General features: G+C 36.1%; 1 protein-coding gene across 8 annotated transcripts in view; it reads right to left on the bottom strand.

The window, feature by feature from the left end:
- Positions 1 to 15,813, bottom strand: part of Rfx3 (regulatory factor X3) — a 251,217-nt gene that overhangs the window by 217,767 nt on the left and 17,637 nt on the right. The window contains exon 2 of one of the 8 annotated variants that reach the window (XM_040745977.1): positions 3,655 to 3,747. The exons of 3 other annotated variants lie outside the window; for them this stretch is intronic. In XM_040745977.1, coding sequence (XP_040601911.1) covers positions 3,655 to 3,724 — 70 coding nt within the window. In that variant the 5' untranslated portion in view covers positions 3,725 to 3,747. Of the gene's footprint in view, positions 1 to 3,654; positions 4,077 to 15,813 lie in introns of those variants that run through there. 4 more of the 8 variants (XM_040745967.1, XM_040745954.1, XM_040745960.1 and 1 more) reach the window with 4 other exon arrangements.

Genomic DNA, 15,813 nt, shown 5'->3' with positions numbered 1-15,813 from the left:
ATTCAATTTGTAGAATGAATTGAGTCTAAAAAATAGAATTAAATTTGAGTCTACATAATTATGTTTAACTTGAATTTGTGTATTTTACAACTAACTCTTAACAAATTTCATGATGATTTTGAAGAACCACTAATTTTAGTTAGGACTTCTTCCTGTGTTTGTAGATAAGAAACTTCAGAGATTTGTACAATACAGTAAGAATTTAATATATATTTGTGTATCATGAGACCCCCAACTTGAAACTTACATATGGACGTCTCTACAATTCTTTGATGTAAAGAAGGAATCATTCCTAGCAATTCTATCACTATTTCTGAAGATTACCATAACCCAGCAATTTTATTCTATAAACAGATAGTAGCTCATAAAAATTAACTTGAAAAACCCAAATATGTGTAACTTCCAGGTTTGGTGTTATGAAATCCAAGTAACACTTCAAATACCATAAAGAATGGCAATGCTTACTAATGTCATTTTTACTTCAGGCATTATATATTCATTAAGGGAGTCTTATATGTTTAACAAAGTTTTTGTTTGTATTTTTTAAACTAGTATCTTAAAAACAAACTACTACAGGACCCAGTTTTTTTTCAATCATTTTTATTCCCAGTAATGTATGTGAAATCAGGAAGTATCCATCGAAAAAAAGAAAGAAAGAAAGAAAGAAGTTTGCAAGGAAGGGAGGGAGGGAGGGAGGAAGGGAAAAACATCAAAAGTCAAATTCTTATTTCTAGATCCACAATGGCCAGTAAGAGAAGTATATGCAAAATTGATCATCACTTATACCAAAGACAGAGGGAGAGAGAGAGCAATTCATAATTTACAGCCAACCACACAGAGCTGTGATAGTTGTGAAGCTTTGTGAAAAGAAACAAAGGTAAATTTGTTCTGCAGACCAGTTTGACTTCCAACAATAGCCCTGAATGTGGTTCCTGCAAAATTTCTTTAAATTGAAAACAATTTGAAAGTTACTGATATGGTGGGTAGAATACTTCAGTCACATTAAAGTTCACAGCTATAATGGACATAAGAACTGCATTACTTAAATTGTGCTTCTTCACTTGTCAGTGCTTCCCCATGTACATCAAGGAGACAATGGCTACACCCTAAACTGACCAACCAGGGCAAGTTTTTACAAATACTCTACACACACACACGCACGTGCGCGCGCACACACACACACTCCCCAATAAACAGACAAAAAAACCTGTAAATTATGGCCCACTATGTAAATGAGCTACAATATAATTGCTAACCTATATTCAAACTTGTTTCCTTTTTTCCATTTCCCCCTTCCCAATAACCTAATTCATTTCACATACAAAAGAGGAGAATAATGCTACCAAACCTAAAGGTCTAAATATCAGAGTAAAGAAAAATTGGTGTAAAGAGAAACGCATGTGAAATTGTTCTCTGCTAATTCCCTTAGGATGGCTGAAGGATGATTCCTCCACTACTTTCCTAAGGAAAAGTTCTATCAGCACATTCCTAGTTTTATTTCCTTTATATCGTTTCTAAAAATATACTGCAACCAGATTTAGCAGTATACTTTCAAGACCCTTTTCACAAATTCACATAAACTTGTACAATGATTAGATATGTCATGTCTACAGTCAGATATCCTCAATTATGGAAATCAGTAAGTAAAATGAATATCAGATTGATTTGATTAACAACTTTAATGGTTTGAAAAATACAAGAAAATTGCAACATTTCCTAGGGAACTATCTCAAAGAAAGAGCTGTTACTTTAAATATACTTTGATAAAATTATAGCTCTTAAATTATAACTCCTACACATAAATGCATAGTTATATTTCAAATCATGTTGTGAGGGCTTAGACACAAAATTAATCACCATTCTTAAAACCTTATTGTATAACCTTACATCCATGATAAAATTTTGAGAAATTCACTGAGGAACTTTTGGTGCAACCTCTAGAGGACATTTACAGAAACACAAGTTTGAAATGGAAGTTATACTATCAGAGTACACAACTGTAATCCCAGCAATTCCAGTATTGGGGAAGCAGAGACAAAGCTCTTCTTTGCCTGTCTCTCCCTGCTTCTCTGTATGGCTCTGCCTCTGATTCTGCCTCCTCTTCCTCCCTCACCCCTCTCCCCCTCCCCTCTCTCATATCTCATACACTCTGTCTTTCCTTTCTCTCCCTCTCTCTCCCACACACACTCTCCTCTTCCTGTCTCTCTTTCCCTTCTCTCACATACACACATGCACACACACACACACACACACACACACTCATACTCTCTCTCCCTCTCTCTATTAGTCTCTCTCTTGTGTCTCCCTCCATCCCTTTCTCTCTCCCCCGCCCTCCCTCTGTCTCTCTCTGTCTCTCTGTCTCTGTCTCTGTCTCTGTCTCTCTCTCTCTCTCTCTCACACACACACACACACACACACACACGGGAAGTAGGGTATTTTGGTAACTCTTTAGCTCTAAGGAGATTGTTCTTATTTCTCTTCAGCCTTGTCTCCTAATTAACAGTCTACACATTTATTTTCCCATAGAAAGTGAAGATTTTCCTCCCTAAGAAAGGCTGAAGAACCCAGAACTTTGGTAGATTCTACCTTATCACATCTTCCATTAGAAATATATAAAGGTTCATAGGACTATTAAATAAACTTGGAAAGATAGCTTTGAAAGACAAATTGAACTGGCAGTGTACCTGAGAGATTGGCCACTTGTTTAGCACATGAGAGACACTAGGTCTGATCCACATCATAGTAAAATAAGCATATTATGTCAGAGAATTTACTTAGAGTATAGTTCAGAGCATTGACCTACCATGCATGAGGTACTAGGTGCAATAACCAGCACCACAGGGAAAAATCATTAAGACATTTAATTTTGAGATCATTAGATGACCTACTAAAAGGTAAACCATAAAATTACTTGAAAATATCAAATTTAATTGTTTAGGTTTCATTTAAAAACAAAAGAAATGGCAATAGTGTTTACCAACTTTAATGGACTGGCAATTGAAGTTCAACAATTTGAAAAGGTAAGAAAATAGTTGAATGCAAACACCAACTCAGAGACCAATAATGAACAATTTCTAAGTGCTCAGACACCAAGGCTATCCCATAACCACAACACATCCATCCCAGCTCATTTCATGTTTCTGAATGCCAAAGGAAAGGTTCTCTTTAAAGAACTGCAATAAAAGTAAAGATTCACATATGTGAACTGTAGTAACAAACCCATTATTGAGTAGAGGAATTATGATATTATCAGAAACATATTAGCCAATTACTGACCAAATAGTCAATATCCACTGGTTGAAGTATGATCATGTCATTGTCTGAATTTCAGAAAGTGATAGCTATTTTTCTACCTTTAAGTAGATTCTGATATGTGCATGATGTCTGGTAACTTAACTAGTATAGAAAAGTTGAGAGTACGTACAGTTATTTGGCTACCAGGTTAGGATACCCAATCAAGACATTATGGAGGGTGACACATGGGTACCAAAGCAATGCGAAAAGACTTCATCTTCTTTGGTCTTGTTAAACTGATCTAAGTTTGAAAAGCACCTGATCACCTCACATGCAATGGTGTGGATGCTTTCTCGTTGTTTTCCTATAAACTGAATGACAGCTATATGACTTTTCAATACAGCATGCCTTTATTCCTACCTGAGACAGCTGGAGGTGACAGAGGGGCTAGGTGATAGACAGCAGAGAGAAGTTCTCTTATAGTTTCCATAGCACCACGGACAAACAGGTTTCCTGAAGCATTTAAAAGAATTACATAATACAATCTAATGATGTCTCTAGTACAAAGAGTTGTGAAAGAATAAAGCCCCTCACCATATTCACTGTCAACCACCAAGAAAAGCATATTCCAAAATTCTAAATAAACGCTTATGAAAAATTTCAGACATGAGATCTTATATTTGACAGATTGAAGTATTCTACTCTTTGTGTATTTCCATGTTGGTCATGGGTAATAGAGGACATGTCATCAAGTTACCCCTAGTTTTTCAACCAGCCAAATTCAAGGTATTCTTTAACATAAAATGCCAGAAATAGCAAGAGCTCAAACATATTTTTTAAAAAAAGATTATCATAAAATTTCTTTAAAGTATCTTAAAACTGTTGATTATTTTAAATTACTGCATTTGAGAATAAATACTATTGTATGTCTCAATTATTTAAAAGTATCCTTTGTAAGACTAAACTTCTTTTTTTTAATTCCTTATTAAGCCAAAAAGGATACTGGTTTTGATTTTACAGTGAACAAATGGGAATATGTTTTAATGAACAATAATTCAAAGAATAAATGTTTTAATTATCAAAAAATAAGTGAGGAAAAATATAAGATTTCTCAAGTATGTACTTTATAATGTTAAGAACAAACTCTGAAAATCATTCTACTTTCTATATTTAAAGAAATAAAAATGAGAAAAGGTTAACAGATATATATAATAACTCAAATCATAAAATAAATGGTTTCTTGGAAATGAGGAAGCAAAGCAGACATAAACAAGTCATAAAGCCAAAAACATCAGTAAAATACTCAATATGCAATTTTATAGAAAAAAAAACTTTCGAGATAGGTTCTTACTATGTAAAGTAGGTTGGCCTCAGACTCAAAGATTATCCTGCCACTACCTCCTGAGTGCTAGGATTAAAGGGGTGTATATGATACTTCAGATTTTTCTTTTGAAGAAATTTCTGGTTCATGGTAGAAAAATAAGAAAGGTTATTTTGAAACCACTGATCTTTATTTCTAATACTGTCGACTTACAGTGACTATACCTCTTCAGACTATTTTTGCTGGCCTGAATTTGTTTCATGATATCACAGGCCAGTTTAGCATAGTGCGTATCTTAGAACCAACTATAAACAGCAGCACAGTTTTCTAGCATGATTTAGTTTTGTTTTCATTTTCCTTAAAGGTACAAGTGACATTAAATGACAGTTGCCATAAATTTTTATATTGGTCCATTAAACTTGGAAAAATAACAAAGCAAACAGGCACAGCTGAGTCTATATGAACAGGCAGAAAAATTTAAACACATGTGTTCAGGACTAACTAAAGACAAGGCTCACAAAATAATCACAGGTGTTTGCATGTGTGTCTAGAGGATTACAAGTCAGATCCAGCAAAATAATCTATATTAATTATTTACTTCTTTCTCAAAAAGAACTAGACAATTTAAACCCTATTATCAGATATGCCTTTTACACTGTGACTGTTTTCTGAAATAAAGTTTATTGTATATATGGAGACTACATGTTTCACAATAAATTTTAAGCACCACAATTACTAATTATACAGGCTTATAGATGATACATATGTATTATTTAACCTTCTAATTACTCCTCTAATTCTAAGTATTTTCTCCAAATATCCTTCCCTACATCAACCTTGGGATCATCAAGTTCAGGCTAAATAACAAGCAGTTTATTTTTGCCAATCCCTCCTCTCCAAATAGGCTATAAACAAAATCCCCACTTGGAACAGCTGGTTCTGTTTCCCACAGCACTGTGATACAACTACTCAGATCTTTAAGTCATTGCAAGTTCCTCAACTACCACACTGGTACACCGATATAAGTTTGCCTTTACCACTCGTCGCTTTTAACATTAAACCTAATTTCTTCCTTGAGAGCCTGTTCACATCCAATGATTCAATTAAGAAGAACATGTATGATCCTCATATGCAATGCACTAATCGTGTCAATGTACTACCATGCCAACAAAATGCCCTCCTTGGTGCCCTAAGCTCTACAGTGACTTACAACAATGTATTTACCTCTCTGATAAGGTGGTTAGCAATATGTGAGAAAGTGACTAGATGCTAGCAAACACGGGGCTAAGAAATACCTGATTATTTCCCATTCTTACTGCACCCAAATACTGTCTTTCTCAACTGCTTTCCAAGTCAACAGGAACCTAGCTGTCTTTTAGCTTTTTCATTCTTATGGTACTTCACAAATACAGTAAGAAGGAAGCCCTGCTGATTTGTCACCACGTCAAATGGTCATTTCCAGCACCATCTTGAGAGCAGGCAAGAGGAACAATTATTCTAAGTGTGTGTGTGTGTGTGTGTGTGTGTGTGTGTGTGTGTGTGTTTGGGCCTTCGTGTGCGCCTGTGCAGCACATACATGCAGTTGTACAGGGAAGCCAAAAAGCAGTCAGATCCTCTGAAACTAAAATTACTAATGGTTCTGAGCTGCACGTAGACTCAGGAAAGTGAACCCAAAGCCTCAGAAGCAGCAAATGCTCTTAACCAGTAAGTCATCTCTCCAGCCCCTCTTTGCACTTCTGGATATAGACTCTGGCTCTGTCCAGGTCTAAGCTCATGGTACAAAAAGTTTGTTCAGTTCAATGTCATGCTGAGTTTTAAGACTCCACTCAAGCAGATCTGAGGATCCCAGAGTGAAGTCATGAACTATCTATCCTTCCCAGTGCAAATAGAGATGCAGACGAACTGGCCTCTAGCACCAGGAGTTGTTGGGAAGAGAGCTAACAAAGGACAGCACAACGATATAGTAAAGTATACATGTGGGCAAAGTATAATAAAGCACCTGGGACATTGAGAAAGGAGGTGAACTAAAACTTGGGGAGAGGATGAGTCATTTCTCCTTTTGCCACTGTTCTACAAAAGAACTGGTAAAGTTACAGTAATAAAGCATGTTCCACCTGCTTCTTGGTAAATGGCTAATTATGAAGGAATATGGTTTGTGACCTTTGGCGTGGTTCTCAGGCTTCCTAGTCCTGCAACCCTTTAATACATTTCCTCATGTTGCAGTGAACCCCAGCCTTAAAATTATTTTCATTGCTATTTCTTAACTGTAATTTTGCTACTGTTATTAATCATACTGTATATATGTTTGGAGTTGTAGGTTTTCCCAAGCGTTTGGGACCCACAGGTTGAGATCTACTGATGTAGGGATTGGCAGTGGTTCCCACATCCTTTTTGCATAAATGTATCTTCAGTCTCTATCTTCATTACAACACAACTGATGATTATTATGGTACTTGTAGTAGTACTAATCAAGTGCTACACTGGCAATATAACTCACTGTCATAGTGCCAGTAGTTTTACATATAGCTGGTATTGCACCTGTGTTCACATTTTGCAATACAACTCCATCGAGTATCAGTTATCTGTATTACCCAGGAACTCAGTGTATTAGAAGAGCAAACAGAGCTCAAGCAAGGTCTTTCTTAAAAACCAGAGTCCTGGTTTACAGGTCTTTATGCTTAATGTCTATAATCTATTCTATATAGATCTGCCAAATTCATCTCAGTAAAGACCACTCTCATCTTCACATTGGATCCTTTCTTCACTGTATACTGGCTGTTTATGTTTTAACCATGTTATAAATTCTATGTCTTTTTCTTGTCTATTACAACTATTTCACTATTCCAAATGAACTCTGCAAACTCTTTACATACTTGACTCTACATCTACAGTGTGAATAACCTTCACAACTGTAAGGTACAATTCATGGTATTAACTTCTCCCTTAAAATTTCTCTACTCAAACCCAGAATCTTTCTTTTTTTTTCTTTTTTTCAATTCTTCTATATCCAACAGTACTAATGGCCTTCAATTGAAGTAATTAAGCTATGCACACACTATGGTAAGAAGTAGAGAATATATCTTTTGACTTAAAATCACTATGTGGTCAATCTTCTGAAAGGCATTATAGGAAACAATGGTAAACTAACTCCAGAAACACAATATCTAGCAGTAGTTTTATGAGTGCAAGACTTTGGAGTACTCAGCCCTAAATGTGATGCCTGTTTCAAACTCCTCCTCTCAAGGATTGGGAGTCTATGCATAAGAGTCAGAGATGGTGGACAACTCCAAGGAAACAGTATCAAGACACAACAGGATTGAAAAACACGTGAACTCACAACAGAGACTTGATAACAAGTACAAATCCCGTACAGGTTCAAACCAGGCAAAGTTCTAGCACTGAGAAGAGGAAGTGAACACAAATTCCCACTCCTAACCAAGAGGTTATTTGCCACTAATACCTGCTAGGAAAAGAAAATCTGTTTTCTCCAATGGAGTATATACTACCCTCCATGGAAGGCCAACACAAGACAGACACCATGTTTTTAATTTTGTTTTTATGTGTGTGGGGGTGTATGTATGTGCTTTTTCTTCTGGTATTTTGAGAGAGAGAGAGCACACACAGAAATATAAGTTGGATGTGTAAGGAGGTAGGATGGGTCTAGAGTTAGGGAACAGATAATACTAAATTAAATATGGAAAAAGCTGAATATTCTTAAACTAGACCAAACAGTACCAAAGGTAATTAATCCATTTACTTACTATGCCTCCAAATCTGCTTTAACTCTTAACAGAGACTCTGACCACTGTCAATTCTCTTAGCTCAAGATGCTAAACCTAGTGAGTTTAGGCACATCTTCACTTAGTTTTCCATGGAAAAAATGTTACACAGAACCTCTTTGTACATAATTCACCAATATATCAAGAGTATGCTCCATCCCTTGAAATTCTATCAAAATTGTGGATAAGTTAACACTTAACATGTTAGCATACACTTAACAGTTCTCATAAGTTTTTAAAATGGGCTCTCAGGTGTAGACAAAATAGGTCATTTTATACATAAATTTTTCAATTATCAGTATTGAGATGAGTTGAAAACAATATATTTTATGAAGTCTAGGTCTGTGATATTATTTTCAGCGACTTATTTCTTCTGAAAAACTTCCCTCACATCTTACAGCACAGTAATGAGACACAATGCAAATTGACAGTATCAGGGCTGGAAAGATGGCACAGCGGTGAACAGCACTGGCTGCTATTCTAGAGGGCCATTGTTTGTTTCCAAGCACACACATAGAGGCTCACAAGCATCTGTAACTCCTGTCCCAGGGATCCAACATCTTCTGGCTTTCATAGGCACTGCACACACATGGTGCACAGACATACATGCAGATAAAACACCCATACACATAAAATAAAAAGTAGAAAAATTATATTAAAAAAGGACATTATCAATTTTCAAATTTAGATGGACTTAAGTTCTTTCTAGTCTTAGTTCATGTTATCTTTTACTTATCTTTCATTTTATAGCCCTCTTGAGTACATAGCATCCCCACTTTCACATTTTAAAAACCTGGTACCAAAGGAATGTTTATTTAAGCAATTAGCTACCAAACACCAAACTGAGGCTTAAGTTCAAATTTCTTATAAAGAAAACAAAACTAGGCCTTATTTTCTTCTCTTTGAATTCTACAAGGTAACAAAACACTTCCAATTTGGGCCAGATACTTATTAAGCTGAAAACCCAACTTGTGCATAACTGGAATTAATCATGAGTGTCTGGAACAGCTTAGTTTCAGTTTTTGTAGGAATTATACTGTTCCATACACATGCTAGTTTTCTATTAATGTTGTGAATTCTGACAAGTAAGTTTTGTGTATGTTAATTTCATACTGAGCCTGTGTTTGTGTCTTCAACAGTGAAATATGCTTTGATATTCACAGAATCTTCTACACAGTGATTTTTCCATACTTGATGGTGTAGAAGGCAGAGACAAAATAAATAAGGTAGGTGTACTGTGTGTTTTCCAAAGGAAGTAAAAAATTACTGAAGTTAACAAGTGCCACAGAATATGCAAATTTTGTCTAGAAAAAGTAAACAATTCATTCCTGTGAAGGGCTGCCTAAAGTTCCAAGTACTGAAATCACTGGGGTAAACTGTCATGAAATAAGGAACACTTAGAATATTACATAAATTAACCTAGTGATGGAGCTTCCAAAGTGTGAACAGTGCTGGGGACAGGGGCAGAACAAATGCTTATTTGATGCCATGCTCCTCCTTCAATCTATAGTCCTCAAAGTAAATTATCTAATAGAAAGCTAGTGTGATCTTAGATGAGCACTCTATGACATCTCGGTGGGAAAATTCCATTGGTAAGCTCTTTCTACATGAATGCTAATGGAGCATACTACTTAGTTACTGATAAGCATTTCTCCCAAAAGTAAATTTCTTGTTTAAAAATGGCTTCTCCCATACCATTTATTTATTTAATCTAAGCTATAAGCTTGCTTAAGAGGTTGATTTTACCTTTAGCTGAAACTATGTATTTTCTAATCTGTTTTGGGCAGCTGTCAAGTAATCAGAGTAAGCAGTGCCATTTTAATAAGGAAGTCTTTTAATGAAATATAATAGGTCACAAATACCTAATTTCTGCTCTTTACTGTAATTGCTAGTCTTTACTACAACTGCCACTTTAACAATCTTTTCCAAATGCTGACACAAAAGATGAACAAATCAGGGGTATTAGCATGTGTGTATATTTACAGCTTATTGCTGTCAAAGGCTGTAGTTCTACTCTCAACTCCAACAGCTACATGAGCCTCTTTCTTTGATAGAAGCATCCTTCTTCAAACTGTGAATGTATTCGAATTTAGTTCCTTTTCACAGCAACATTAGCAAACACACTAGTGGCAGAAATAGAAAGAACGCTGCGAAGTTAGAGGACATTACATCCTTAGACAAACCACAGTGCTTTTCCTATCACTGCAAAAGATTAAATTATTTATTGTTTCATTAATAAATTCTCTACTTCAATTGGTTTACAACTTCAAAGCAGTTCAAATAAGCTGGGTTTTTTTTAATTTGTAAAATGATCGGTTTCATATAACTGTTCAATTACATCACAACATAAAACTACATGGAATTGCAGCAAAATAAAAACAGAATGTCAAAACGACAGAAAGCATAAATATCATGATGCTTTTATTTTTTAAAAGGAGTATTAAGATTATCTGGCTCTGACTCTAATATAATTTTATGATACTGTCCTTTTAAATACTTCCTGCTGAAACTTCAGATAATATTCTTGCAACTTTCCTTTACTATGGGCATATTATTAATCTATGACTCTTAAATTTTGACATCACTTTTGCTATGGTAATACCAAAAGTCCTATGCACAAACAGTAATAGTTTTCTTAGAAGTTTGCCCATTTTTGAAAAGCTAAGCTCCCCTAAATCAAACTAGCTGGCTGTGAAAAGAAAACCATGACAACTGTTTGTACCTCTTGCTTTATTATTACATCCGGCCCAGTCACTCTTAGAAATTCAATCTATTATGGTTGCTAGGAGTCTGTTGCTGTGCAACCTAAAAGGGTATGCTGTGCTTTCAGACCGAGCAGTGCTAATAAACCTGTAGGCTTCTCTCTGTGGGACTGACCAGTGTGTTTAAAGGTCTTAATACTTTTCAAGAGTGATTGGCTCACAATTCAAGACACATCCTATTAAAAACAAGTCACACTGAGAGATTTCTAACAAAGAGATGAAATGTTAAATATATACAAATATTCAAAATGTGGCCTCAAAACCCCTAACTAATTTGGTAAAACAAACAGATTATGATCTACAATTCAATTATACCACCTACCACCCCAAGTTTTTCTATCCATATAGTCCCCTAAAAGGGTATAAAATTTATATATCTCAGCAAGCTTTGGTGGGGGAAGGGATTAGGTGTAGAAAAGTGCCAAGTTTGATTTTTCAAAATCTATTATAATTCCACTAATAGGAAAGTAAACTTAGCAAGCCAATAGTTACAAAAGTAGCAGCAATGAAATTATAACAAAATTCTAAATTTCACTTTACTATAAAAACATTTTTGTTTCCCTATTCATCTCAGTTAATCAGTAATGTTTTTACATTAATTCACGAATGCATTCTATCCTATCACAAAATGTCTATACTTTTAAGATTAATGCTGAGTAAGTTATACACACAATTTTCACTGCATTAAACAACATTATTTTATTTTCAATTAATTAGACAATGGAATCATGGAGTCTGTCAATAAAACTCTGCTAAACAAATTGTGTGAGCCACCCTGAGAAGGGGCACAGAGTAGGGAAGGCCTCCTACCACTTTTAAAAGAAGACTTTGCACTGACTTAAATTTTACAAACATTAGGCTCTTCTTCACAGAGTATTGGGAGAAAAAGACAAAAATGTAGTATCATAAAATGTCAAAGACTATACATAAAAAGGTAAATAAGTTATTTAATAACAACACAATTTTGAAAAATGTATGCAGGATTTTCCAATGACATTCTGGTTAGATTAGTATTGCCTGCAATTTTTGAATCTTAAAAATAAATTTGAAAAACTTAGGACAGGCACTTTCTCCATATTCATCACTACCTTTATCCCTTCTACTGACATGCAGAGCTGGGAACACTCCATCTGTCAATGCCCTATCTTGCTCACTATGAAAGAACCACAGTTATCTCTCAGAATTACTTTCATTTCTTCTCACTACACACCACAGGACCAGAATAAAGACAACTGTTTCTCTCAGAGTATCCAGAAGCAACAAACAGGAGAATGTGCAACAACTATCCCCGAGCAAAGAACAATGAATCCAAAAGGACAGCTGAAGGAGACTGATTTGGGACAGCAATGTCTGACCAAAGAACTTTGCCTGAGCCAAGGAGAGGGTCGGCTAAGATTTAGAACTAACAGTTTGTAAACAAAGTCAACTTGAAAACATAGCAAACAGGAAAAGTCAGCCAGAAAAGTGTAAGCACATACACACCACAAATAAAAATGCAATAAAAATTTAAATAATATTGCATATAGAATATAGAAGCTCAGAGAAAAGTTTTGGTTTTTTTAATGTTGCACAAAAATTCCACTAATTTTTACTTAAATGCTATAAAATGCTTATCTACCTCATGTTAAATGTATGTACCTTATGCAACAATAGCCTTAAATATGAAGCTGTATATTTCACAATGGCAAATAATGGTGAATATTTTCCAGTGAACTGAAATGGGAAATGATTTTGACATGAGTAACTGAAAATTCTACACTTAAAATATCAAATGATTTAAAACATCTACACTTAAAAAAATCAAAATGACAATCATTAGTCAAAATAACAAAATCCAAGACAATATGCATCCACCAGTAACTTTTATTTATCTAAATAACCCTTCTTTACTTCACCTGCAAAACCAAAGTTTTATAAATAAACTTCTGACTGTAATTAAAGATAAGATATGGTGCCTATACCATATAAAATTAAAATTTTAAGAAAGAGGTGGGATTTTTAACTTAGAATCCATCATAAACAAAGTTTTGTTCCAGGTTGCACATAAGCAAACTGAAACAACAACCAATCAAGTTACAGTCGGCCAATTCTATTAATTACAATTTTACATTTTCTCCTTTGCATATGAGTTCTGTTTAGGTATTTAGAATTCATTTCAGCAATAGTTTCAGGCTATTAGGAAGAACCCTGAACTTGGATGCATGAAGGATTTATTTTCCAAGTCTCTCAAGTGTTTATTTCTTTAAAAACCTGTTTCTAGTTAATAACCACACTCAAAAATTTTTTTTCAGAGAAAGATACATGAAAATTTAAAACAAGGGTCCAAACAGAAAAACAGAATATGCCATGCTAATACAGCAAAAAGGCTAACATCAATCAATCATCAATAGTCTAAACATAGGCACATTTGAATAAACACCAAAGACTCACCTCTTTCACATCTCTGTTCAAAGGTATGCCAAGTCTGCAGTGCCCTATTTACCACAGATGGTTCTCCACCCCGCTCATCTGTATCCTATCCACAGAGTTTATAACCAACTACTATACTCTATTTTCATTTGTTTTCTTTCCCCTTTACCTCCAGTTGTTTGATAACTCTTCCAGAACAGAGGCCTAATCCATTTTGTTCACTGCTATACCTACAGCAGCTCACTTCTTGGTTCATTTTCTGTCAATAATTGCTTAATAAATGCATGGATGTAAAAAGTGGAAATGAGGTATAGGGAAATGACAGTAAGTAAGCTGGAATACCAGAGTGTAGATCCTCAGAACCCATGTACACCAAAGGCCACAGTGGTGTACCCTGACAATCCCAGGGATGGCAAAACCATGGAAGCTCAAGGTCCACTACTCTGGCAAAGTGGCAGGCCACTGAAACCCTGTCTCAGGGGAAAGAAAGAGGTGTCTCAGGGATGACCCCAAGTTGTTCTCTTACCTCCACATCCACTATAACACATGCACTCACACCACACACAGATACACAATTTACAAACTATTTTTAATTAAAAAGAAAAGTAAAGAGGCTAGTTCAGAGGGTAAAGCACTTGCCCTGTAAGTGCATGGCTAGAGTTAGGATCCCAAAATTCACGTAAATACAGGCAAGCACGCTCTTCCTGCAATTCCTGGGAGGATCCCCTGGGAGGACTGGCTAACTTGGCTTGCCGGTTGCCACCATTAGAGCTCAGGTAAAGTGAGAAACACTGTCTCTTTAAAGAAGTGAAAAGCAAAAGACACCCAGTACCTATCCTCAACTCTGGGATGCAACATGCACACACACGAATGCACACAAGCACACACAAGTGAACACACATCACAAACACTATTCACTCTCATAAATAAGTAATAATGAGTATGTACTTTAAAACCTGATAGAAATTTGAGTTCGTCCTCAAATCTGAAGTTAGAATCACTTCACAGAGTGTAGTAACTCAGCAAAATTGTCACCTAAAAGGATGGTTCAGTGAAAATATATTGACCAAAAAGAGGGAGGGAGGGGTGTCGGGGTCCGTACAAATGGCTTCAGTTCATCTTGGCTTAAGGTCAGACAGTTCACTTAAAGACCTAAGACCTAAAGGTCTATGGCCTGGTTACTATAGGATATCTGGTCTTAATAGGGGATGTCTTATCTAAATAACAAGACTTGGTCTAAAGTGTGGTTACTCTTAGCCTTCAAGATCAGATAACGATTTAGTCTACCGAATGTTTGGAAAATTAAGGAAGTCTATTTATTCCTCCTATCTTGATAAAAAAAAGTCTCTTGCCTTTATCCCCTTTTTGGTTTGGGTCTACTAGAATGTTGAAGAATAAGCTTGGGTGTTCAATATTCACTGAGTTGTTCTCCCAACTCTATTCTGTGTCTCTATCATTTCCTTAGTATCTTTACTCTCCCCATCTCAGGTACAACTTGGCAAGTCAGCTGGATACGACTGAAGCCCCCCAAGATATGACTGAAGCCCAATGGGACCTATGGGAGGGCGACTTTTAAATTACATCTCCACATAAAAACAAAAATTGCTCTCAATTTGTCTCTGTGAAGGTTTCATGGCAGGTAACTTTCCATAATACAACCTTGATTTAAATGCCACAGATCCTCACAGGTGTGACTACTATAATAATTCCATTATGTGTCTACCACCTTGTTGATGATATTGGCATTCAAGACCTGTTCCTATTACTTTAACATCCCATTGGATACAGTCAACTCATCCAGCAAAGAGAAACACTGAAGTTTAGAGTAGTCAAAGTAGCTCCCCAAAAGGCAAAATACCCAAATTTCCCCAATGTGGCAAGCAGAATTAGAAATACATGCACCTATAGCTCGTGGACCCCAAACTGATGGCTGAGAGGCCAGCATGGGACTTGTTCAGACCCCCTAAATTTGGGTGTCAGTAAGGAGGCCTTGGCAATCTAAGGGGCCTTGGGTAGTAGATCAGTATTTATCCCTGGCATACAAATGGACTTTGGGAGCACATTTCCACATCAAGGGATGCTCTCTCAGTCTGGAAACACCAGGGAGGGTCTAGGCCCTGCCCTGAATGAAATGAAGGACTCTGGAGATCCCCCCATGGAGGGCCTCACCCTCTCTGGGGAGAGAAGTGGGGATTGGGTAAGGGGTTGGAGAGGTTGGTGGGGGGGCAGGGAGGAGTGGAGAGAGAGGGAGCTGGGAAGCAAGCTTGTTTCTAATTTAAAGAAAAAAAAAAAGAAATATATGCACCTA

The sequence above is a fragment of the Mesocricetus auratus genome, unplaced genomic scaffold, assembly GCF_017639785.1.
Source record: "Mesocricetus auratus isolate SY011 unplaced genomic scaffold, BCM_Maur_2.0 Super-Scaffold_4256, whole genome shotgun sequence".
In the NCBI taxonomy this organism is placed as follows: Eukaryota; Metazoa; Chordata; class Mammalia; order Rodentia; family Cricetidae; genus Mesocricetus; species Mesocricetus auratus.
This window is presented reverse-complemented; position numbering and strand designations above follow the sequence as displayed.